The following is a 26,972-nucleotide window of genomic DNA, read 5'->3' as shown; positions in this document are numbered from 1 at the left end:
GTGCATTCTGGTTAGAAATGAATAGCGCGGCATGCCTAAATGATGGTGCCTCACTGAGTAGACATGAAGGAAGAATGATTTCCCCCAAAACGTTGGCATTGTGACAGTGCATTAACACCTGAGCATCAAATATCTTGCATGGTCTTAGAGTTTAAACTGTGAAATGACTGTTTTCAGTACAGAGTAGACGCAGTTAGTAGCAGGTTCAAGACCTCTTTAAGGTAAACTCTCTATGCAGTGTGAGTATTTTCAGATTTCTGCCTTGTGTTAATTCTGTATTTGGTGTGAAACTGCTTAGACAATGGAATAGATTGAGTAAAGGGCATCCAAAGTTGTGCACCGGCATGATCCTCGCTAATCTAATATTCTATAAGGGGTGCACTGCGTAGAACAGGCTCTATAGAACACTAGCTTAGCATGCATTTTGACCTGCCTTTGGGCGCGAGCATTTACGCATGCCAAAAGCTGGTGTAAATACTTGAGCCCAACTAATCGATAGTGACTAGAATCCACGGGGAAAGACAACTGAACAATATCACGCCAAAAAAGTCAGTCCCTTGAAAACAATGTAATAGATATGTATCGAAAAACACATGTGCACCCCAAATAACAGTTCCTTCTAATAAAGAACCCAAAGAGAGAGTTCAGTATAGGCGTCCCTGAGGAAGAAGGTTTGAAACAGAAATTTCTGTAGGATGTTGGAGGCTTTCAGTGAATTAGCGACCAAGCTGAAAACTCGGTTAAGTCTCCCCCTGTTAGCTTCATACATTCCAGTACTTTGGACTTACCATCTTTGCCACTTTTTATGGTAGTAGCAGATGGTTATATCATTTATGGGGAAAAATGTGTACCCCATGTACTAGGGGGTCCGAGTTGTTTTCGGATATCTATTGAACAACATATTCACTGAATTTGATTTCACGTCACTTAATTTAGTGATTCACTTAAATTTAGAGCCTTATTTATAGAGTTTTACATGATGTATTCAGCTTTTTAGTGAGCCGTTTTGGCGGCTAGACTCAACTGAAATCTGTGCTCGGCTGCGGTGATAGTCTATACTGAACTCTCTCTTTGGCTCTATCAGAAGGCACTGTTGTTTGAAGTGCACGAGTGTTTTTCAATAAAAATCGGTTACATTGTTTTCAAGGCATTGACCTTTTTGGCATGTGCCCCAGGGGCGTAGCTACGGGGGGCCTGGGCCCCCGCAAATTTCACCCGGGCCCCTGGTTTGGCTGGCGGGGGTCCCCAACCCCCACCAGCTGAAGCCTTCTTCAGTGCCGGTCTCCAGCATAGCCATGTTCGCTGCCCTGCTCGTCTTTCTTCTTGCTCCTCCTGTGCACGCTGACGCTCCTTTACGTGAAACTGAGAAGGAGTGTCAGCGTGCACAGGAGGAGCAAGAAGAAAGAAGAGTAGGACAGCGAACGCGACTACGCCAGAGACCAGCGCTGAAGAAGGCTTCGGCTGGCGGGGGTTGGGGACCCCCACCAGCGAAGGTATTTGTTTTTGCGGGGGGAGCAACAAGGCGGTGAGGGGAAGCGTCAAAGAGGCGAGGCGATGGGGCGAGGAGGCAAGTTGGGGCAGCACTCAAAATGTGCCCCCAACCTCGGGCTCTGGCCCCCTCCCACCGTTGAGGTCTGGCCCCCTCCCACCTTTGAGGTCTGGCTACACCTCTGGTGTGCCCAACTAATGGCAGTTAGGCACAGAAATACCAGTATTCTATAACACTGCACCTAAATTCTGGGAATGCTCCCGACTGCTTCCCCCCCCCAATGAATCATGCCTCCTTTGGAATTGTGTGCTATGAAATTTAGGCATACATGTGACAGAATAGGGCAGATGGGCACATAACTCCTAAATACTGACAATTAAATGCTTGTTAATGCCAGTTATTGTTGATTAGCCACCATTTAGGGAATTACTTAGCACGTGGATCAAAAGATTGAGTGCCTAATTCTGGGTGTCCTATACAGAATCCCCCCTCCTGTGCTGCTAACAATATGATCTGCTTTAAGTGGATGGATTCGCCTTTCTGGTTTATTTTATTTCTTTAGATTTTTGCTTACACCTTTTTCAGTAGTAGCTCAAGGTGAGTTACATTCAGGTACTCTGGATATTTCTCTGTCCCAGGAGGGCTCATGATCTAAGTTTGCACCTGAGGCAATGGAGGGTTAAGTGACTTGCCCAAGATCACAAGGAGCAGCAGTGGGATTTGAACCGGCCACCTCTGGATTGCAAGACCGGTGCTCTAACCACTCCTCCATTCAGCAACATTCCATGTAGAATCTCCAATAGTAGCAACATTCCGTGTTCCACTGCACTAACCACTAGGCTACTCCTCCACTGCCAACATTCCATGTAGAAGCCTGCCCTTGCGGACGCGCAGGCTTCTGGTTCTGTGAGTCTGACGTCCTGCACGTACGTGCAGGACGTCAGACTCACAGAAACAGAAGCCTGCGCGGGTTGCTGATCTGCAAGGGCAGGCTTCTACATGGAATGTTGCTAGTGGAATAGCAACATTAACATTTCATGTAGAATCTCAAATATTTATTTAGATTTTGCTCTCTCACACCTTTTTTATTAGTAGCTCAAGGTGAGTTACATTCAGGTACACTGGATATTTCTCTGTCCCAGGAGGGGTCATGATCTAAGTTTGCACCTGAGGCAATGGAGGGTTAAGTGACTTGCCCAAGATCACAAGGAGCAGCAGTGGGATTTGAACCGGCCACCTCTGGATTGCAAGACCGGTGCTCTAACCACTAGGCCACTGGTTTGTACATAAACCAGTGTTGCACCTCAAATGGGCATCCACTTACCATTTGCCACATGTTATACAGGTTTTCTTTCTCATCCAAAAGATGAAGAAATAAGTTCATTTTGTAGATTGAGAAATTGTGAGAAACCATTTGACTCTTGCCACCTGATTAAAAATATTTTGTGTCCCCATGGGGATCGGGTAGCAGGGAGCTTGAAGCGAAAGGACAGTAGCTCCTTTCTTCTCTTCCCCACCCCCAATAAAAGACAAACTATATTACTATATTTTCAATGTACAAAATTTAAACAGTGCGCAAAAGTAGGAATAAAACGTATTTTTTGTAATCTAGTATGCTATGGTGTAGTTGCATTGGTCCTGGAAAGAAATGGAGTATTCAAATTGTAGATTTCTTTTAAAGGGTCAACAAAAACTTCACAAGAACCTTTTTCAAACTCCTAAAACAGCCTTTTATCAGCCTGCCTCACTTAATCCTATGTTAGTGATAGCCAGCTGTTGGGGGAGGAAGGGAAGGGGATTCCAGGGTTCCACCTTCCAGTTCAAGCTCGGTGAATGAGACTAGAAAGCAATTTCTAAAAGATTCCAGATCAGCAGCTGGCATGGTCTTCCTGAAATTAATCACTTGGTGGTTGGCTCCTCAAGTTATTTTTAATATTTAGTTTCTGGATTTAGTGGTTAAGAAATAGCTATGTAAAGATCCTAAGAAACCAGAAGTTGGAAGAAAAAAATGTTCAGCATGGCTGTCAAAATTTGACTGCAGAAAAGGCAAAATATATGCAAATTAAAAAATGTTTGGGTGGAAGGATGCAGAGAGTAGTGATAGCCTGGGGTCTGATTACTGTTCAGCAAAGCCTTGAGTGTTACAGGTGCTGGGTTTTGTCTCCTAGCTTTTTCGTACTGTTAATGTTTTATTTAGAGTGATGAAATGCAGCATAGCAATTTTGTTTGAGGGGTAGGGTAGCAAATCTAGCTGGTACAAAAAGTATCACAAGTTTTGAATACGTTTACGGAGAGGGCTGACGTGATGAATGAATAGGTAAGACAGTTGTAAGACCCTCTATGGCAGTGATTCTCAAAGTGTGCACCACGGCGCCCTGGCACGCCTCAGCAAATACTCTGGGATGCTGTGGCAAATCCCGACCTACCTTCCTCCCGAACCACCACTGCAGACAGCATTGGCAGGAAAAACAACAACAAAAAAGCAAGCGCAGAACTGCAGCAGCCTTTCAAGCATGTGGTCAGTTCTGTAAGTCCTGTGCCCCCAGAAATGTAAGTTGATGTCAGTGGGGGCAGAGGACTAGCAGAGCTGACAGCCCATGCCTAAAGGCTGCTGCGGCCCAGTGCTTTTTTTTTGTCCCACCCACTGGGGGACTTGGAGCAGAAGGCCTTTGGGACTCACAGAGGCGACTGCCAAGGAGGTTGGGTGAAAACAGGAGATGGGTTGAAGGCAAAAAGTTGAAATCAATAGGTCAGTCTCTGTTTCCCTTCTCATTCAAAACAAAGCAAGCAAACCTATGAGCTGCTGCATCCAAGTTGTCATTCTTTATTGTTAGCAAATTTTTTTTATTTAATCTCACTTATATTTTTAAACATGCTGGCTTGTGCAACGTACAGATGTACACAGAGGAAGTATAATGACAGAATAACTTTTCATAGGTAGAGTAGTCATTTCTTATAAATCATAATCAGTGTGTCATTTGGAGGGGCTGGTTATAGGGACACCCTAGCATTGTTATATTTGTGCAGAGAAAAAGATGGAGACCTGTGGGGGGGGGGGGGGGGGGGGGGGGGCGGAGACATGTGTGGCCTGGGAGAGGGGAGATTGTTGTGACCTGAGGGTGCCTTGAACTGAAAAAAATTTGGGAACCACTGCTCTATGGCTTTGGACCCTAGGGGGGGTCAAGATGTTGAGAACAAAGTTTGGTGGTTTTATTTTGTTACAGAGGGACAGAGGTGTATTTGGGGGGTGGTTACATTTTCATAAATTTACATCTCAGGAGATGAGGAAAATACAGTAAACACTTCTCAAATACAGTAAAAACAAACTAAGATCACATCATGGAGAAGAAAGGAAGCACTAAAAAACACCCTAAAACAGTAACTATATAAGGACCCTTTGTATCTCCAACATATCACCTACACCAACTCCATAAACTCCTAAAGCTCCCCTTGATTCTAACTCTTATCCAAAAGAAACTTTTCCAGACTGGTAGGATCCATAAAAGTAAATGTGTTGCCATGATACTGCAGGTCACATTTACGGGGAAATCTCAGAAAGAAGGTAGCCCCTAGCTCTAACACCGTGCCTTTTTTTCTTTTTTTAAAGAAAGTTTCTTGTGTATCTGAGTGGCATGTGATAATCTGGAGCACCAAAACCCTCTGGCTTCATTGTAAAATAAGCCTTTAATACCAGAAGTTTATCCCTTTTCATGGAAATAGAAACTAAGAGTGAATCTTGTTTTATTTATTTGTTGCATTTGTATCCCACATTTTCCCACCTATTGGCAGGCTCAATGTGGCTTACATAGTACCATGATGGCGATCGCCAATTCCGGTGTGATAAATACAGAGTGGTAATGCGTTAGAGTTCATGAGTGACATAGTAAATTAGCAAAACGGAGGGAGGAAGAGTTAAGTTTTGCCCAGGTCTGGTATAGGTTTCTTTGTGTTACAGGGGTCAGGATGTTTAAGTTGGATCGTTATGGTATGTCTTTTTGAACAAGTTGGTTTTTAATGATTTCTGGAAGTTTGTTAGGTTGTGCATTGTTTTGATGACGTTTGGTATTGCATTCCATAGTTGTGTGCTTTTGTAGGAGAAGCTGGATGCATAGGTTGATTTATATTTTAGTCCTTTGGAGCTTGGGTAGTGGAGATTTAGGTATGTGCATGATGACCTTTTTGTGTTTCTGGTTGGTAAGTCTAGGAAGTCTGTCATGTACACCGGGGCCTTACCGTGAATGATTTTATGAACCAGGGTGCAGATTTTGAATGCAATTCGTTCTTTGATTGGGGGCCAATGCAGTTTTTCTCATAAGGGTTTGGTGCTTTCGAATCTCGTTTTTCCAAATATGAGTCTGGCTGCGGTGTTTTGGGCAGTTTGGAGTTTCTTAATGATTTGTTTTTTGCATCCGGCGTAGATTGCATTGCAGTAGTCTAGGTGACTTAGAGGCATATTTTCAAAGCACTTAGCCTTCCAAAGTTCCATAGAAACCTATGGAACTTTGGAAGGCTAAGTGCTTTGAAAATACGCCTCTTAGTACCATTGATTTTACCAGGCTGTGGAAAGTTTCCCTCGGGAAGAAAGGTTTTTCTCATTTTGAGTTTCCACATTATCTTTATCGCTATCTTTTTATTTTTAAAAAATTCTATACTGCTTATACAAGTAACAAAAATACCTGTTCAAAGTGATTCACACAAAAACATTTATAGCTTAACTATTACAATAAAAACAAACAAAAAAAATGAAAACTTTTCCCTTAATCCAGCTCCCCTTTTATAGTTATTTGGCCCTAAAGAGCCAAATTTCTGGCCTATTGTTTTAGGTCCTTGAACACCGAAAAAACTAGTTGTTTGTTTTTTTAACAGTTGGATATTGGTTTCCATTCTAGGATCTTTTGGGAGAGCATCCCACAAAATGGGAGCCATGACAGAGAACATCCTTACTCTTAAATGTGATCCTTCTAACAGGAGGTCTTGGCCAGATCTCAGAGACCTACCTGAAATATTTCTTTAGCCTGTTAATGTAGATATATCCTGGACTTGCAATGTTCAGAGCTTTGAAATTCAACAAGATCTTAAATTTGACTTTTGATGCGACTGAGAGCCAGTGAAGCTCTCAATAGAGGGGATATACTCTTATGTGTTGGACTGCCCAGTAACATTCGGGCCACTGCATTTTTGTACCAATTGTATTTTATCAACGTTTTTGGGAGTCCTAACAGTACAGCATTACAAAATTGCAAGGAGGATAATACAAAAGAAACACCAACACTTAGCCTATAAGGGAAAATAAGATTTTAGTCTTCTCAACCATCACAGCTTTGCATAGCCAGCCTTTATTAATCATTGAAGATGTCAAAAATCCAATCCATGAGAGATCCAAACACCTAAGGTCCCTGTTTAGCATGCTATAGGCGCGCTAGTGTTTTTAGCTGGTGCTAAAAATTTAACGCTAGACGCCCATAGGAATATATGGGTGTCTCTAGCGTTTAGCACATGCTAATTTTAGTATGCACTAAAAACAATAGCACACCTTAGTAAACAGGGCCCTAAATGTTTTACACTCTCAACAGATTCAACGTAGATTCAATTGTGATGTTTTTATGTAATCCGCTTTGAGATTAAAGTGGGCCATAAATGTAAAAATAAATACATTCGGCAAACTGTCAAATCCTCCAAACTTAGATGGAGGGATATCAGAATTATTAATTTTCAGCAGCTCTGTTGGCTCCTTCACCACCAAACCATTTGACCTAAACCTGTCAAATATACTGTTCAGCACTAAAATGATCTAATGCCTCACTAAACTGTCATAGTCCGTGTTTTAATGTCTTAATGAGTCCTCCAGAAAGACGGTTAAATTAAAGCTTGCAGATGGCTCTTAATGATCCAGTCTCCTCTCAGCTGGAGTCTCCACCTGAGAAAACATAGGTACTCAGTTGTTCAGAGTAGCATTCTCGGAATTAGGAACAACCAGTTCCAGTAATTACTTTCTGCTGAAATTGTGTTGAAGAAATTTAACAGGAAAATAAAGAAATTACAGATTCTTCACTTTTTTTAAAGAATGTTGCAATTTTTTCCAATTTAAGTTAATATTGAGATTTGCTCTTAATACTAGACATCTCAGTTGTTTGAGGAGACTGAGTCTGGGGCTTCATTGCTATGCAGTCTTATTGAGCAAACCAATCTTCTAATCCAACTCCTGGAATTTTCTCATAGCATCAGATGTAAAATCACATAGTTGGGATACTGTGCCTTGTAGTAAACCTTCAGTTCTTGTAATAACTTTCTAGATGTCTAAAAATGAAACCTTGGAACCAAAAGAAGCTTCTTTCTGTGAAGGTTCCACTGATGAAGGCATAGCTACTACAGCAAATATCTTAGACTTCACTGCCCTTTCAGAAGACCTAGTCGAAGGAGACCCATCACCATTCTCAGTTGGGGGTGAGAAGGTTAAAGCACATGTCAAATAGCAGCTAACTAAAATGAAATGAGTCAATAGTCAGGGCATCAGATCTTGTGGGTACCTGGAAAAGAGAAGGGGATTACCACAGTAGACTCGGAAAAGGTCTTACCTGGTATAAATCCATGATTTAGTTTTGGTTGCTTTTGTATTCTAAAGGTATAGATCAGGATGATGAAAATATTTATAAAACAACAAAACTTTCTAAAGGAAAATTGAAGACTTAATGGATATTCAGATTAGGAAGATTAAGGATGTTAACTACAGGGGAAAAAATGGACATGCGATTCCTTTTTCGGAATGTAAAAAGTATAGTTTTATAGTCTTTTCTACCAACTCCATTTTTCTTGGATAGAACATAAAGTAAAACTGCATGATAGATGTATCATTTTCTTGAGGTTTGGATTCATTAAAGGTTTTACTTGTACATACAAAAAGGAAAAAAGTCCAAAAATCTGTTAAAAATTAGGCACCTAATAGAGCTCTGAAATGCTATACCATTAGATTTCAGCGAAACATCATTCACAGAGATGTTTGAAAGTAAATAACATAGACTGAGCTGATAATGGTGCTAATCAGACATTTATAATGACTGAAAAGCCATGTTAATTGTCAAGGTCATGAAGGGGAAGAGTGAAGATGATGATTATATGTGTGTTTTGTTCAGTCTGAAATCCCATATAATTATATGACCCCTGATGTGTTAATAGTGACCTGCTTCCACTAATCCCCTTTCACGATTAGAAATTATGCTTGAACATGTAGTGTGTGTTTTCAACTTGCATATTTTAGCATTTGAAAGACCTTTATAGAATGAGTCATTTCTACTTTGAAAATCAGATTTTAATTGTAAGTCTCTTTTGTTAGGCATGTCATAGGATTTATGAAGACTTTCTCTTATTCACTAAGAGAGTTATTGGTGCTGTTTTGATTTTATTTTTAATCTGCACCAGTGCTACTGCTAAGGCTTGAAAGTATATTATAGGTCATACTAATAAAATAAGAGCATAAAAATTGCCATACTGGGTCAGACCACAGTTCCGTAGCCCACCATTCTGTTTCCAACAGTTGCCAGTCCAGATCACAACTATCGCAGGATTCCAAAAAGTAACAAGATTCCATGCAGTTTGCCCCCAGGGTTAAACAGGGGCTTCCTCCATGACTACCTTAATGGTTTATGGAATTCATCCAAACCTTTTTTTTTTAAACCCAGGTACACTAGCTGCGTCTATCACATCCTCCAGCAACACATTCTAATATTTAACTGTGTTGAATGAAAAAATATTTTGCCAATTAGTTTTAAATGTACTACTTAGTAACTTCTTGGTGTGTTCCCTAGTCTTTTTTTTATAATTTTGAAAAAGTAAATGCCTGATTCCACTCTACCAAGGATTTTATAGACCTCTATAAACAGTAAAGCTATCACTACCTAATGTGAAGAATGACCAATAAATCAAGGAAAGCGTTTTGTAAAATCTAACATGAAAAAATGTAAAAACAAAAACCCAGAGTGATCCTACCAAAACGTAATCTTGATTTACTATGCAATCTGGGTATTACATACACAGGATTGACATGTTTCTTCCAAGGGGGCAGCATCAGGGGACAATAATTACTAAATGGTGTATATCAAGAGTGTCACCAATCTGGTATCTACAGTTTTCACTACAGATTGGGTCCACTCCAATATCTGATGACCCAGGTGTTCAGTGTTGATACTCTCTTACCTATCTATATGTTAACCATCTCTCTGACCTCATGTGCAACCTTCTTTAAATTAGTCACCTTACTTTCTAACTCCTCTTACTCACTTACCTATCTGTATGTTCCATCTTTGCTTATGCTCTACACTTTCAGTTAAAATGTTCTGTTACATATTGTGTTGGTATTGTAAGTAGTATACTATGAAACCAATACTATTCAGTTTGCCCTAAACAATAACATTAACCTCATTGATGGTCTCCCCCCCCCCCCCCTTAAGTGACTCTTATCATAGGTTTCAATTATCCTCTGAAACAAACTGCAGTGAGAAACAACTCCGAATCAGAGAAAAAAAAAAACCCACTGCGGCCAAAAAACATAAGAAAATATATAAAACTATAGTAATCTCAAGGGTAAAAACACTGAAAAAATGCTACTAGTGCACTGGAAAAAAATCTACTTTGCTTATCCATCCGGGTGGCTGCTGCGACTCATAAGCCTTTGTGTAAATATCCAGCCGGGTATAATTCCAAAAGTAGTTCCACTGCGGCACAATGCAGCTTCCTTGACAAGGGGCCCCCTCGTTTCCCATCTGCCTCTCAGGCTTATGAGTCTCGGCAACCACCCGGGTGGATAAGCTAAGTAGAATTTTTCCTGTGCACTAGTAGCATTTTGTGTATGTTTTTCAGTGTTTTAAAGACAGTAACCCTTGAGATTACTATAGTTTGAATATTTGCCTCTGTTTTATTTTGGCTGCAGTGGATTTTTCTCCGATTCAGAGTTGTTTCCCACTGTTGTTTCTTTCAGAGGATAATTGAAACCTATGATAAGAGCCACTTAAAAGGGGACATCATCAATGTAGACACCCCTGGCTACTGAGGTTCCCTTTCTTTAATATATATTTCTTATAGATAATCTCATAGGTTATTGTTATTGTTCAGGGCAAACTGAATAGTATTGGTTTCATGTTTTTGCTCTAAAGCATTTTTTTTATTTTTAAGTAGTATACTATCCAGCTTATAATCGAACGAGAAAAACGCCCAAGTTCCGACCTAAATCGGGAGATGGGCGTTTATCTCACAAAAACGAATAACGCGGTATAATCAAAAGCCGAATTTGGGACGCTTTCAACTGCACTCCGTCGCGGATGCGGACAAAGTGGACGGGGGCGTGTCGAAGGCGTGTCAAAGGCGGAACTGGGGCGTGGTTATCACCCGAACAGAGATGGGCGCCCTTCGCCGATAATGGATGCGTTTGTAGCTAGAATTTAGGGCACTTTTCCTGGACCCTGTTTTTTTTCACGAATAAGGCCCCAAAAAGTGCCCTAAATGACCAGATTACCCCCAGAGGGAATCGGGGATGACCTCCCCTGACTCCCCCAGTGGTCACTAACCCCCTCCCACCACAAAAAAATGATGTTTCACAACTTTTTATTTTCACCCTCAAATGTCATACCCTCCTCCCAGGCAGCAGTATGCAGGTCCCTGGAGCAGTTGTTAGGGGGTGCAGTGGACGTCAGGCAGGTGGACCCAGGCCCATCCCCCCTACCTGTTACAATTGTGCTGCTTAATGCTTATTAGTCGTCCAACCCCCCCAAACCCACTGTACCCACATGTAGGTGCCCCTCTTCACCCCTTAGGGCTATAGTAATGGTGTAGACTTGTGGGCAGTGGGTTTTGAGGGGGATTTGGGGGGCTCAACACACAAGGGAAGGGTGCTATGCACCTGGGAGCTCTTTTACCTTTTTTTTTGTTTTTGTAAAAGTGCCCCCTAGGGTGCCCGGTTGGTGTCCTGGCATGTGAGGGGGACCAGTGCACTACGAATCCTGGCCCCTCCCACGAACAAATGCCTTGGATTTATTCGTTTTTGAGCTGGGCACTTTCCTTTTCCATTATCGCTGAAAAGCAAAAACGCCCAGCTCACACATTGGCGAATAAAACATGGGCGTCTATTTTTTATCGATAATACGGTTCGGTCCGCCCCTTCACGGACCCGTTCTCGGAGATTAACGCCCATGGAGATAGGCGTTTCTGTTCCATTATGCCCCTCTATGCCATACTTTGTAGTATTTGAATATTTTTACTGCTGTACTTGTCTGTTGCTCAGGTTTGATTTATTCTTATTGTACACCGCCTTGAGTTAATTCCTTCAAAAAGGTGGTAAATAAATCCAAACAAAATAAGATATGGCCCAGTGCTAAATATTTGTGTCTAAATTGGATCAATGTGGTCATTGTTCAAAAAAAGATGACTGAACTGGGCTGAATATTGACTTTTTAAAATCCATATCCCTGGAGTGAGTGGCTGCTTCTAAATTTGGAAAATGCATTTGAAGTGAGAAATCTCTTTCCTTGTTGATTTCTTCCCCCCCCCCCCCCCCCCCCCCCCCCCCTTTTTACAACCCAGTCGGATCTGTTAACCCCCTCTGGGATGAAAAGCCTCACCGTAAAGCCGGCTCAGTGTGTAGCTCTACCACAAAACTTTGCTGAAAACCTAAGGCAGCATGCTATAAGCAATGCACATGCAAACTTAGTACCATGTGAAATTCACAGCAGGCATCTGCAGCTCATTGCAAAATATTACCCTTCTTGTCCATTCCTGAGCGGCAGTTGGCCCAAGCACTGGTGGGAAGGGTGACATTTTAAAAACAAACTTTTGCAAACCGCCAGCATCTGTATCAGCCCCGGACTGACATTTCCCCAACTAGACACCAGAGAATAATTTTTTTTGTGGCACACTCCCCACCCAGCCAACCTGTCCCACAAGTACCCCCAGACCCCTCCCCAGTTTAAAAGAAATAATCCATGGTGTCTTGTGGCTCCTATCCAACCCCATTCCCTCCCTGTCATATCTCAAGATGTGGGAGCCATTCCCACTTGCTTCTGCCTCCTGTGCCACCATCTTAAAAAATGGTGTTGCCCTGCCCTGTGTGGTACATTCTAGAGATGTATGGGACAGGGCCAGTTTGACATATAATGGAATTTTTCCCTTTATTTGGCAGACTGGCCATTTCTAGTGCATTTCCAGGATATACCACATGAGGCAGGGTGCTGCCATTTTTTAAGATAGTGGTGCTAGAGGCAGGAGCGATTGGGTTTGGCTCCTGCCTCTTGAGGTATGACAGGAGGGAGTTCAAATAGGTGCCACTAGACACCAGGGATTATTTCTTTTGAGTTAGGGGGGAGGGAAGGGGTGCTGCTAGACACCAGAGGTTGGGGATTTTTCTTGAGGTTGCAGGAGGGTTGGTGGGGCTTATTTCTTTTGAGTCGGGAGGGAGGGCAGGGAGTGGGGTTTGAGTCGTGGGGGTGTCGGAGGTTATCTGCAGGAGGGTTTGGGTAGTTCAGAGCATACACTAGATACTGTGGATTTTTTTTGGGGGGGGGTTGAGGGGGAGGGAAGGGAAGGTGTGCTGCTAGTCACCAGGCAGTGTGTGTGGGGTCGGGGGGGTTGGAGTTGGGGGGAGGTCGAGGGTACCCCTGTGAAGGGTCAGGTGGATGGAGGGCGCCACTAAACACCAGGGATAATCATTTGTTTTTTAAACCAGGTCGTCAGGTCGAGGAAGGTGATGCAAAGGTATCTGGAGTAGAGCAGTTGGGTTGATATAAGTGAGGGGCTGTCGGTAGACTCTCAACCAATCCTTCTACACTGACCCAGACCTGGCAGAACTTTTCCAATGGTAGTCACATGGCCAAAACTCTTAAGTTTTTTTTTCCCTTAAATGCTGCATACCGTTTTCATTCATTTAAAAGCGATATGAGGTCAGGGTTTCTGTGCAAGTTAACATTGTGCTGAAACACTTTCTGCATTGCCGCCTCACGTTAACAATGTTTAAAACCTGCATAACCATGCAGGAAACTTCTGCATCAGCTCCTCTGTGTGTAGCCCCTGAAGCCACAAACAGCCCATTGGAGGGACCTCTATGTAAAACGGGAAAAACATCCATAGGTAGTGTGAATTGAAGACTCATGGCACCCGCTGATTCCACGTGAGCTGGAGGAAGCTGTCAGGGAAAAAAAGAAATTTCATTCTCATCTAGTTCTACTTAATAGATATAGGTTTCCCTCTATTTCTGGAGAGATTTTGCATATACCGTGTGCCGTCAGCTGAAACATTTATTGAATTTAAGACTTTCCTCTAAGTGTACCATAAAATATAAAATCTCTATCTTTGACAGAATCAGTTTCTCAGAAACGTACATGGTTCATATTTCCCTTTAAATCTTCTCAGTAGACATGCAGTCATTTATGTGGCCGTTTATGGATTTATTAGGATACTCGTGTGAGCAACTTTTCAATCCAATTAAAAAAAAAAAAAGAAAGAACCTTGTAAACCTTTTATTGGGATCATGGTGAAAGCTTCCATTGCTGAAACTCCATTGAGTGACTTGTAGGTGACAGCTTGGATTAGGATATTTGTAAGTAAATGTGCTTTTTAAATTAAAATGCTTTATTCAGCATCCTGGACTTTATGGAGATTGCATATGTTGTAGTTTATCAGCACATGACTATTCTGGACGTGACATTTAAATCAAAGAGGAGGCTAGGGGATTATCTCTTTGATTTTTTTTAATGTGATTTATTTACAGTATATCTAAATGCAGTATCGTGTGAATTTTTGTGGTATTAAAAGTATCACTTTAGGGGTTTCTCCTTTTTAAAAATTGTTGTGTAGTTTTGTATGCAGTATTCCCCTATTCTTTTAAGCTATAGCAATCAATTTCTCAGGATTATCTCTCTATATAAAAGGCAACGCCAACGTTCTATGAAGCCTCCAGCCGGAAGTGTGAAGGGGGCGAGATATCCGGTTTCCCTATGAGTGTCTGCCCCGCCCTCTCTGTAACACAGTCAGTGAAGGAAAACAGCAGAGCACGAAATCAAATCGCTGGCTCTGTAACAGTGAAGGACTCAGAGGGGGGAGGGGAGAGAGGCCAGAGGGCAGGGACACACACACTCCCACATGCACACAGAAGAAAACATTGCTAGCCCCCGTTTCATTTCCATCAGAAACGGGGCTTTTTTACTAGTTTTGAATATAAAGGCTAGAAACTGAAATAACATTTTCTGCTAAATTGATGGACCCAGCTCAGTTTAAACATAATTAAAAATATAAAATTAAAAATCAACACTTGCATTCTGCAGTTTCTCAACTCACCTGACTTCCTCCTCAAAAAAACTGCACACCAACCAGTAGAATTTTTTTTCTCCTCAGATTCATAAACTGAATTTCTGTATATTGTGATCATGGAACTTCCTAATAACAAAAGCTCTTGTGTTACTTTAGCGATATTTGACTAATAACTTCTGTGCAAGGGGTGGATATTGGCAGAGGCTCTTGTGTATAGATGGTAACATTAGTCACCGACCAGGAAAGGGATCTAGGTGTCATCGTTGATGATAGTTGAAACTCTCTGCTCAGTGTGCGGTGGCGGCTATGAAAGCAAATAGAATGTTAGGTATTATTAGGAAAGGAATGGAAAACAAAAATGAGGATGTTATAATGCCTTTGTATCGCTCCATGGTGTGGCCGCACCTTGAATATTATGTGCAATTCTGGTCACCTCATCTCAAAAAGATATAGTGGAATTAGAAAAGGTACAGAGAAAGGTGACAGAAATGATAAAAGGGGATGGGATGGCTCGCTCTGAGGAAAGGTTACAGCTTGGAGAAAAGACGGCTGAAGGGAGATATGATAGAGGTCTATAAAATAATAAGTGGAGTGGAACGGGTAGACGTGAATTGCTTGTTTACTCTTTCCAAAAATGCTAGGACTAGGGGGCATGCAATGAATCTACAAAGTAGTAAATTTAAAATGAATCGGAGAAAATTTCTTCCCTCAATTGGAGCTAGTTCAGACCCTTTGTAGTCAGACCAGTGTAGTGTACATTACAGTAATCCAGTCTTGATGTTATCATGGCACGCACAACTGGGACAAGATTTGCCTTCTCAATGTAAGAAGAGAGGCAGCGTAGTTGTCATAAATGGTAGAAGCAGCTCTTGAAGGTTGCATGGATTTGGGGAATCTGAGTAAATTGCTTCATTCCAAGGTTTCTGACTTGTGATTTGAGGGGGAGTTCGTACTTCCCAAAAGAGATTTTGATGTCTGGTATGTGCCTACTTGTGTTAGGGACTCGGAGAATCTCAATTTTACTTGAGTTCGGTCAAAGTTTGTTGATTTTAGCCCATTCTTGAATTTTTTTTCTTGACATTTGATGTGTTTATGTAATGAATTGATGTTAAGACAAGTAGTCAGTTTATTTAGGGCAGTGGATAAGTCAGGTTCATTGGGTATAAGTAGCTGCAGAACTGAGCGTCCATCGACTGAATCAGCTCGGCTAGTGGCTTGAAGTAGATATTGAACAGAATAGGTGACAGTATCGATCCTTGTGGTACTGCACAAGTCAGTACCCATGGTGGCGATGAGGTGCTGCCAGACATTATGGACTGCTGCCTGTCTGATAGATAGGATCTGAACCAAGCAAGTATTGTTCCATTGATACCTGTTTCTGCCAGTCGTGCTAGCACCATATGCCTGGAATAGACTTCCTGAGCCGGTATGTCAAGCTCCATCTCTGGCCGTCTTCAAATCTAAGCTAAAAGCCCACCTTTTTGATGCTGCTTTTAACTCCTAACCATTATTCACTTGTTCAGAACCCTTATTTTATCATCCTCACCTTAATATTCCCTTATCTCTTGTTTGTCCTGTTTGTCTGTCCTAATTAGATTGTAAGCTCTGTCGAGCAGGGACTGTCTCTTCATGTTCGAGCGTACAGTGCTGCGTACGTCTAGTAGCGCTATAGAAATAAGTAGTAGTAGTAAAGTAGTATGCTATGATCCACAGTGTCAAAAGCTGCTGAGAAATCTAGCAGTACTTACACCAAGGCTTGGTTTCTGTGAAGATCTAGTAGGGCTATGAGGATTGTTTCTGTTCCATAACTGGGTCTGAATCCAGATTGACATGGATCTGTCCAGTTTCTCTCTTCCAGCCAATCATTGAGTTGATCACAGACTGTTCCATAAGTTTCCTAAAAATGGGATGTTGAATACTAGCTAGAAAGTTTCAAGTTTGTCCTGGTCAAGGTTGCTTTTCTTTAGCAAAGGGCGTACCACTGCCCTTTTTAATTATGTTGGTAATTGCCCATTAGAAAGAGAGGTGTTCACGATTTTTGTGGTGCCTTCTGTGAGGCCCATACTTGCCTGCTGCACTATCTTTGATGGGTAGGGGGTCAAGGGAGCAGGTGGTTGGTCGATGGTCTCGTAGGATTTTGTCAAGACTCTCCTCTGTTATTGATGCCTTCTGTGAGGCCCATACTTGCCTGCTGCACTATCTTTGATGGGAAGAGGTCAAGGGAGCAGGTGGTTGGTCGATGGTCTCTTAGGATTTTGTCAAGACTCTCCTCTGTTATTGGGTTAAGTGTCCCATATGTCTGTATCAGGAGGGGACAAGTTTATGCACTCCTGATTAGCAGATTGGAGACTGGGTGGGACTGCTTGTAAATGCTGGTGGAGATTTAAATTTTACTTTTATTAGCAAAGTATGCCTCAAAATCATTGCAGTTAAGTTTTGACTGGGCAGTCTGGTTCGGTTGTGGGGGGTTGCAGAAGGCTGTTTACTATACTGAACAGGTGCATGGTTGAATTGGCAACCTAATCAATGCATTCAGAGAAATATTGTTTTCTGGTTGCTGTTGAGGCTTGGCGATACTTTCATCATGTATTTCCTACAGTTTAGCCTGTCTTCATCCAGGTAAAACTTATGTCATCTGCTTTTCAGTTTCCGTCCTTCATGTTTAAGGATCCTAAGTTCTGGAGAAAACCAAGGTCAGCATTTATGAGTGGGGCATAAGACATTTTTAGTGGTGCCGTTTTCTCTAAGGTCTTGGCTAAATGTGTATTCCAAATGTCAACCTGTTCTGACACCGTGGTTGTCTTTTCACCCACATGTGGATAGTCCAAGGCCTCAAGGAAATTCTCAGCAGTCAGCTTTTTCTTTTCTCTGATCTCTTTCCAAACTCTGGGAGGTGCCATTTGTTTCAGGTGGTCAGTTAGGTAAAACTTAATTAGAAAATGGTCTGACCATGATAGGGGTGTTATTTCAAGACTGCTATCCTGGTATTCTGGGATGTCAACCCCTTTGTAGAGTACCAAGTCTAGTATGTGCCCCTTTTCATAGGTTGGAGAATTGATCAACTGGATGAATCTTAGTGCTGTCGTTGTGTCCAGGAAGGAAGCTGTGGTGGTATCTGGGGTTTCAGTGTGTAGATTGAAATCTCCCATGGTCACCATCCTAGGGTAATTCAGGGTCACTTGAGTAATCAGATCCAGGAGTTCTTGCACAGATGATGTGGTGTTACGAGGTGCTCGATTATACCATGAGCAGCCAGATGGTTTCTCCTCCTCAAGCTGCATTAAAAGGGATTCTGATCCATTTAGTTGGGGGGAATGATGATTTTGCGCAGTTTGATTGTATCCTGAATCAGGACTGCTACCCCTCCACCCTGTCTTCCTGGTCTTGGTTGATGTTGGATGTTGAAACCTGTTGGACATTGTTCAGCCAATGTTAATTCCCATTTTCATCTAGCCAGGTTTCAGTTTTCTTCCTAAAATGTCAAGATGCTGTTTGTAGATGACATCATGGATCACTGAAGATTTCTTAGCAGCTGATCTGGCATTCAGTAGCCATATAGTTCCAAAGGATGATCTGGAGGTGCTGGGGGTAGCTTTGGTATTGAGTGAGGTGATCTTTTAAGCACTGTTATGCAGGTGTTTTATCTCTTGTACTTTTGCCTTCTCTCTGGTGGCGACTCTATACCTTTTTATAAAATGTGCACACATTTGCAGCTGCCCTGAAGATGTAAATTTGCACATGAATCCTGTGCATTTACTTTGAAATGTGCATCTGCATTGCAGCGTCACCCCTTTTCCATCCAAACTATGCACGGTGCACATAGCTGCATCCCATCTTATTGGCATGTGTAAAGAGCTAACAATATTTTAAAGGCCTTGCCACGTGTACAACATGCTTTTCATACAGAAAAACCTTTATAATATCCCCACATACATTTAGTCCAAAAGCACTTCTGAAAGCTACATGTCTTATTGATACCCTCCCAACTCTTGCAAACATGAGTTAATTTTTTTTCTTGACATTTGATGTGTTTATGTAAGAAATTTTAATGTTGATAAATGCTATTAACAGATGGTCTTTATGCAGACCTATATATATAAAAAAGCTTTGAAGCAACAAATCTGTTAGGTGCTTGTGCAAAGCTGCAATTTATTTAAAAATAACTAAAATGTTAATGTACAGCAGTGTGTGGGTAATAGATTTCTGTTGTCTTAAAAATAAATTGCATATGAAAGTTATATAATAAGCATAGCTGTAGCGTGTCTAATTGTAACATGGTCTAAGTTCTCAGGGTTTAGGGAAGTCCTGGGACCAGGAGGCAATTGGCACAAGTTGCTTTTTCATTGCTAGTAACAGAATTGGGCATAGGTAAATGCAGATTTGCAACCCAAGCTCCTAACCAAAGAAGAGCTTCAGTTCTTGTTCTGTCCTCCCAGGTCACCTGCCTGCAAGACTTTTTCGGAGATGATGATGTCTTCATTGCCTGTGGACCTGAGAAGTATCGATATGCCCAAGATGACTTTGTATTGGATCAGAGCGGTAAGATTGTATTTTTTTTAGGAAAGGGTTAATATTGGCTTCCATTTATAAATATACAGAAAAGGACCCCTTATCCCACCTAGTTTGCTCATGTGCATCTGTGTTTATTATGCCTGCAAAGATCGGCCTGGAAATTCCTCAATCTGAATTTCCCCAGCTGCAAAGGAGTGAAATACAAACAGGCTTATGCTACGACCATTGCATACAAAAGCACACAGTTTTGGAATGCGTTACCCAAGGCCTTGAAAACCATGAACAATCTAACCAGCTTCCGCAAAGCTCTGAAAACTCACCTCTTTAACAAAGCTTACAAAAGTCACCCTCAATGATACAAATCATTCCCCAAACCACCCAAGCACACCTAAAACACTTCTCACACAACCTATCCAACATCCGCCCATCTAAATCCTCTTTTACCTCAGCTTATGATCAATTGTATTTAAACCATGTACTGACTTTATCATAACCTTACTCTGTAAGCCACATTGAGCCTGCAAAAAGGTGGGATAATGTGGGGTACAAATGCAATAAATAAATAAATTTCTTACTATCCCTGTACGTTTCTTCTGCACCTCCCTCCTTTCAACTTCATATCTTGGCCCCTTGTCTTGTTTTTTCTTTGTGAAAATGCTACTGCTTTGTACTGTGATGCCTGGGAGGGTAGTACATTAATGGAGTCACTGCTGTGGTAAGTTTGGCTATTTCTTTTACTTATTGGGATTTATTAACTGCCATTATGAAGATTCATCCAAGGCGGTGTACATCAGGTACAGTTTTTTTTACAATTTATTTATTGTAATCCTATATAATAATTTGGACCTCTGCACCAGGGGCGTAGCCTCAGGCCCGCCCAAAAGAAGATACTTACCCTCTGCCATCCCTTCCACAGCGCTTCTTTTATTGCTGTCATGCACTGTCTCCCACCCCCGCGGCGGCGCTTACATTTCACTATGATGCTGCCTGCCAGCAACTCTACAGATGCGTCACCGACGTCTGATGTCCTGCTCCGGGGCCTTCCGCGTCCAGCCTCCGTAAACAGGAAGTTACATCAGCGCGTCAGAGGGAAGGTCCCGGAGCAGGACGTCGGTGACGCATCTGTAGAGTTGCTGGCAGGCGGGCAGCGCCATAGGGAAGTGTAAGCGCTGCCGCGGGGGTGGGAGACTGTGCACAGCAGCCGACAGCATTAAAAGAAGCGCTGCAGGGGTGGGAGAGGGTGAGGAAGTCAGGGTGCTGGCCCAGGAAGGGGAGGGGAGAGAAGAGAAGGGTGAAGTGTGCTGGACTTGCCAGGAGCAGAGGGTTGGAGGGGAAGGGAGAGAGGGTTGGAGGGAAGGGAGAGAGGTTTGGTATTTGCAGAGGGGAGGTTGGAGAGAAGGGGAGAGGTTTGGGATTTGCAGAGGGGAGGTTGGTTGGAAGGAAGGAAGGGGAGAGGGTTGGGATTTGCAGAGGGGAGGTTGGTTGGAAGGAAGGGAAGAGGTTTGGGATTTGCAGAGGGGAGGTTGGTTGGAAGGAAGGGGAGAGGTTTGGGATTTGCAGAGGGGAGGTTGGTTGGAAGGAAGGGGAGAGGGTTGGGATTTGCAGAGGGGAGGTTGAAGGGGAGAGGGTTGGGATTTGCAGAGAGGAGGTTGGAAGGAATGGGAGAGGGTTGGGATTTGCAGAGGGGAGGTTGGAAGGAAGGGGAGAGGTTTGGGATTTGCAGAGGGGAGGTTGGAAGGAAAGGGAGAGGTTTGGGATTTGCAGAGGGGAGGTTGGAGGGAAGGGGAGAGGTGCTGGATTTGCAGGGGGTGTTGGAGGGAAGGGGAGAGGTGCTGGATATGCAGGGGGGGTGGAGGGAAAGGGGAGATGTGTTGGATACACAGAGGGTTGAAGTGAAGGGGAGAGGTGCTGGACATGTAGGGGGGCTGGATGAAAGGGAAAGAGGTGCTGAGCACGTAGGGGGGGCTGGATGAAAGGGAGAGATATGCTGGACATGTGGGGGTGGTGCTGAAGGACCGGTGCTGGATATGCAGATGATGGCTGAAAGGAAAGCAGACAGATGTGGACCTGCAAGGAGGGCTGGAGCGAAGGGAGAAAGGTGCTGGACCTATGGGAGGGGTTAGAGGGAAGGGAGAGAGGTGCAGGGAGAAAGAGCCAGATGCATAAGGGGAAGGAAAGAGAGGAAGAGAAGCTGGTTGGGGGGATGGGATCAGAGAGGAGAGGGACACATTGGTGTGGAGGAGGGAGAAAGGGGACATAGGGAAGTATACAGATACAGAAGGGAGTTGATGGGCATTAGGTGGGAGCATGGGGACAGGGACACAAATATGAGATGCTGTATGGGGATGGCACATGGGCACAGAGGGGTAATGCCTGACAAGGGGGGGGGGTGGGGATATGGAATAGAGATAAAATGCTGGACACTGGAGAGGGGGGTATATGGACACAGAGGGGGGGGGGAGAGATACCAGACAAGGGGGAGAATAGGAACACAGAAGGGATATGCTGGGCATGGGGTGCATAGGTGCACAGAGGAATGATGATGGATGAGGGGATATGAACACAGGGGAGATACTGGACAAGGAAATATAGGAAAACAGAGATGGGAGATGGATGATGGACATGAAGAAAGAAGAAATGTCAAATAGGAGACACTGGCAAATGAGTTAAGAGAAGACAGAGGGAAGGAGAAACCAGAGACTAGGACCAATATGATTTGAGAAAAAATGACCAGACAACAAAAAGGTATAAAAAATATTTTATTTTCAATGTTGTGAATATAACATGTTGGATTTGAAATGTACATCTTGCCAAAGTTGATGTTAAACATGGCTGGGGTCCAGGACAGAAATCTAGGAAAGGACCCCAAAGTCCATTACCAGGCTGCGCCTTCAGCTTCCAGCATGCAGGCTTTCTCTGGCCAAGGAACCAAGCACAATTGCCCTAGTTCCATCCCCTAACACCATCCCTGGCATGTGCCATCTTTATATTTTGCACAGAAGCAAATGCCTTTCTTTCTTGTTGCTCTGGTGTTGTACTACATGCAAGGTCTAGTTTCTTGGGGTTTCCTTTAATTTATATTTCTAGAGTTTGTGGTCACTTATTCTGTATTTGGCATTTGTGTCTTGTGTGTGTGACTGAGGTATTCTGTTAGCATGAAGTTTCCATGTAGCATTCTGTAGTAATTTGGCTTGTTCAGCTTTCCTGATAAATGTATTTGTATTTTAGGGCCCTACTATAATATTTAAGGCACTTCTTTTTCATAGTTAGGATCTTTGTTTTTGGAAGTTAGTGTTGGCATGGTAGATTTGCTCTAGGTTCTGAGTGACTTTTGTTTTATAGATATTTTTAAAGTTAATTTATAATATGTCTGTAATTGAGATTACACTAGAAAACAAAATTTCTTTGTATGATGAGTTTTATGGAGAATTGTCCTTGCTGTGCTCTGTATCCATTGTTGGTGGAGAGCCAGGAGGTTCTCTGGATGCAGAATGTGTGGCTCAATGGGGCTGAATAGTGCAGTCTGTTGTACTTCCCCTAGCTCTCAATTGGCCTGCAGCCACTGAAGCCTGCACTGCAACCCTCATTGAAGTTATGGGGAGTGGGGTAGGGACAGAGCATGGGTGCATCAGGTTGCTGTTTTTTCTCTTTCAAAAAAGTTGGCAACTCTAGTGCCCACCCATCCAACCTGTTGGCCCACCCAAAAATTGTCTTCTGGCTACACCACTGCTCTGCACTTCCGTCTGACTGCCTGGGTTCGTAACCAAGTTCCTATTGGTCTGCCCTGGGGATGGTGTCACAGGAGGGGGGAGGAGGGGGGGAGGGAGGGGGCCCTGGAACCTTGCTAGAGCCTGTTTCCTTTCTGTTAGAAACAGGCCTCTTTTACTAGTTTTTCATAATAGAACAAGCAATATAATCTTATTACAAAGAAATATGAGTCAATAACATATCAAATACATAGGATCAAAAATTTAAAGTAAAAGGACAAAAACTCCACTAGAACGCAAAAGATGGAGGCGCTAGTACAGCATTCTATGGGGATTACTATTAGAGGTAATTCAAAAAAGAAGAAAAGGCTTTTAACATCGCAAGATGACTGTTCACTTTTGTTTTTTTCCAAAAGTTTGTTCATTTGCTTTTTCATGCGGCTGTATGCGGTATCTTCCATCTTAAGTAGAGGAGTGTGGTAGCCGTGTTAGTCCACTCTTAAGGTTATCAATAGAAATCAAACAAAATAAAACATGGAAAAGGTAACTTTAAAACCATACAAGAACGTAAGACCTTTGAAGTCAGAATGATTGAATATTTTAACACCCAACAGAAAGGACTTAACAAGGATCTGGGGTTCCTAGCCCATTATAAACCATAAAGCTGTATGTCTCTGTTGATCACCCCACCCCTCACCTATCCACACCCATCCTGTTAGAATATCAATGATATGCTTTGATGGTCCCCATGCATACCTCCTACCCACCCCCATCCTCCCACCCTGTCAGACTATCATAGTAATGCTTGAATGTTTTTACTTATATACACTGTCAGCTAGCACATTTGCTTATTTCCGATCTGACGAAGAAGGGCAACCTTCGAAAGCTAATCAAGAAATGTATTAAGTTATGTCCAATAAAAAAGGTATCATCTTATTTTCTTTTCCATGTTTTATTTTGTTTGATTTCTATTGATAACATCGCAAGACAAATCATATCTTCAATTCAGCCAAGATCCACCTACATTGGACACAATTGTGGGAGTAATTGGAATCAAAGATTTCTTAGCATCTAAAAAGGATCTCAGCTGATCTGGGACAGAGAATATATAGGAATTACCTGAGTGTTTCACTAAACACTTTACAAGGATATCTAAGGAAGAACGAAGCACCCAGACTTCGCATCTCTGCCCTCATGGCTAAGAAACATTTTCTGTGCTCTTGTGTTGATCTTACTAGATCAGGAAAAATCCAAATTTTATGTCCCAAAAATAAAGTCTGCATACTACGAAATAGAGACAGAGTATGTCCAAGTCTTGTTCAAAAACCAGAGTAATCAGTAAGATTGCTTTCCTAACAAGCAACAGAACATCAGTGTCCACATTTGGTGTGAATTGCTGTACCTTCCATGTCTGATATAAACATATTGCAATATGATAAATGCTTAGCTATAGTATTTCCCCTCTGAAATGCCAAAATATGTCAGATAGCTATTGAGATATCCATGATGAAGGGGAGAGGCTGTAGGAGTTTTTTGGCCTGTGATCTGCCATGAAGACAGGAAACCAGTGAGCTACATTCCTTCTGGCACTACCCAAATGCTCAGTGACTCAGCTAAAATAAAAAACTGGGATGTACCCAAAAGACATTTCTGTTATCAAAATAATCCTTGGATTAGGACTCCACAAATGTGAATCCAGTGGGTTGCAGCAGGGAGGAAATGAATGTTTGTGAACATTTTTAGTGCTTAATGCCTTTAACAGAAGAATTACTCTTGCCAGGGTGCAAAGCATTCCGCAGGAAATGTGCAGATACAAGGAGTTCTCCATGATCTGCTATTCCTTATGAAAGTCTGAAAATCCATGTCTGAAGTAGCTTCAAACAGTAGCATGTGCTTTTGAAGGTTTGATGATAATAGCTATTAAGAAATTCTCCCTCCCTTCCCCTCAAGTTGTTGCTGAACGCAAGCGTGGTAATGTTATTTGCAGTTTTAACCGCTGTATTTCAGACACTTGTTGAACTACTGTAGTTTCTTTCTTTTCCAGACTGTCGTGTTATGAAGTCCTGTTATACTCGCATACCAAAGCATTCTGGATTCAAAAGCCCTGGACTGTCACGTCGCAGCAAATCGCCTGTTTCAGGTAAAGCTGGAGGAATGGGCACGGTCAGCATATTGTATCTGTTCACTGCATAACTATACATATTTTGTTTTTGTAATTAGAAATTAGTTTGAGAGATCTTTTTGTAAGAGTGATGCATGTTTAAAGATGAAAGGTTTCTGGGCTCAGATCTTTTATCTTTAAATACTACTTAACGTAATCTCTCTCTTTTTTTTTTTTTTTTTTGTAGAATTCCAGTGAGCATACTAGAACTAGTAAAAGCGTATTATGGATTATATTTTTATTGAACTTAGAACAGCGTTCAATTCTAATCATTCTCTTTAATATACGCAATGTAAAATAAAGTAAAATACATTAGTGACTTATTTTCTGTAAAATGCCTCCAGTTTTTTGCAGATTACAAAAGAATAACTAGGACTTCACAATCATAATCATTTTTTAATTTTTGTTGAATTTCCAAAGAGATGCATCTTTCATTTTTGGTGGAAAGACACACAATTAGATTGATTTGAGATGGCCAATTGACATGACTCCAAAGTAGCCTGATGTTTGTATTCAATAATAAGAATGCTAGATCCAATATGACATGCTTTTGTTATTGGTTGGTTTGGGTTATGTGGTTTTATATGTGATGCTGCTGCTGCTATGTTTTTCGGAAATGCTCAAGAGAAGAACAGACATTTGACATACAAGAATTGAGTTCAGTGAAGCAGAAGTACGTTGGAGCTAGGATTCTTATCTACTGAAGATAACACATTCTTTTTATAAAAATTGGTTTGGTATGCAGAAAATGTGGTAATGATTTATGATGATGAAACACTTATCAAAAACTTAGAAAAATGCACTTAAACTTTGTGGGTTTGAGGTCTGTTTTTGCATTCATTTGGATTCAGGTTTTCTTTTATTGGCTGTTTTTATTGAGCTAACATAATAATGTCAAAGTAATGTACAGTGGTCAGAGGAGGTAGTGTACAGGCCAACTTTGGGGAGAACCCAGAGGAAGAGAGAATCCTGTGAATGTTTTTCTCTGTAGCATGTAAGGACTACAAGAGCTTGCAGGAGAAGGTGGTGCCTGGGCTATTTGGCCTCATGGATAGCTGTACTGGAGGAGTGTATAAAGGCAGAGAAAAGGAGTCTCGCCATACATAACAGAAGGCGATGAGAAGAGAAAAGAGGATAAAGGGGAATGGGGAAGGCATGGCAACATGGATGACTTGGAGGGGGGTTCTTGGGGTGCAGCAGGAGGGAATCCTTCAGTTATTTTATGGGAACTCAAGGAAGATCTCTTGGGTTGAAGAAAATAAAAATGTTAGTATCTTATGAAGTGACAATGAGATGAGAAATGGGAGGACAACAGAAGAGCAAGCAGAAGAGATGGAAGTAGGATACTGGTGTTCTCTTGTTGGTTCCTAGCTCCTCAGAAAACATGAGGGAATTTATCCATGGTGACCACATAGATCTCTTGAATACTGGTCCCTAAGAGGTGTAAACCAGTTCCTTGCTAAGAGGCTCTTGTGTTTTCACCTGTGTAAGTGGCAAATTCCCCCCCAAAAGTACTGTGGTTGCCATGTTATCCCACTTTAAAGGCAGTAAAAATAAAACAAAAAGGAAATTAAGGTGATATCTTGATTGGACTAACTTAATACTGTATACCGTCAGCGTATAAATATGGTATAAATCCCAAGTTTTGTGTTGGAAAAGTTTGTATCAGTTTTTAACTTAATGCATTGTTTTAGCAAGCTTTTGAAGGCACAGCCTTCTTCAGGTCAGTTATGAGCAAAAGACGATAAAATGAAAATGTATATGATGAAACATGAAAAGGATCCCAGTGACACTTTGGTGGAGGAGTGCCAGGGGG

General features: G+C 42.1%; 1 protein-coding gene across 3 annotated transcripts in view; it reads left to right on the top strand.

The window, feature by feature from the left end:
- Positions 1 to 26,972, top strand: part of DCLK2 (doublecortin like kinase 2) — a 341,471-nt gene that overhangs the window by 105,690 nt on the left and 208,809 nt on the right. For all 3 annotated transcript variants that reach the window (XR_003940738.1, XM_030191660.1, XM_030191659.1), the window contains exons 3-4: positions 19,213 to 19,315; positions 25,040 to 25,135. Coding sequence is in view for 2 of the 3 variants with exons in the window: in XM_030191660.1 (XP_030047520.1) it covers positions 19,213 to 19,315; positions 25,040 to 25,135 (199 nt within the window). In the remaining variant the exon portion in view is untranslated. The remainder of the gene's footprint in view (positions 1 to 19,212; positions 19,316 to 25,039; positions 25,136 to 26,972) is intronic.

The sequence above is a fragment of the Microcaecilia unicolor genome, chromosome 2 (assembly GCF_901765095.1).
Source record: "Microcaecilia unicolor chromosome 2, aMicUni1.1, whole genome shotgun sequence".
NCBI lineage: Eukaryota > Metazoa > Chordata > Amphibia > Gymnophiona > Siphonopidae > Microcaecilia > Microcaecilia unicolor.
Note: the sequence above shows the minus strand (reverse complement) of the source record. Positions and strands in the feature narration are given on the sequence as shown.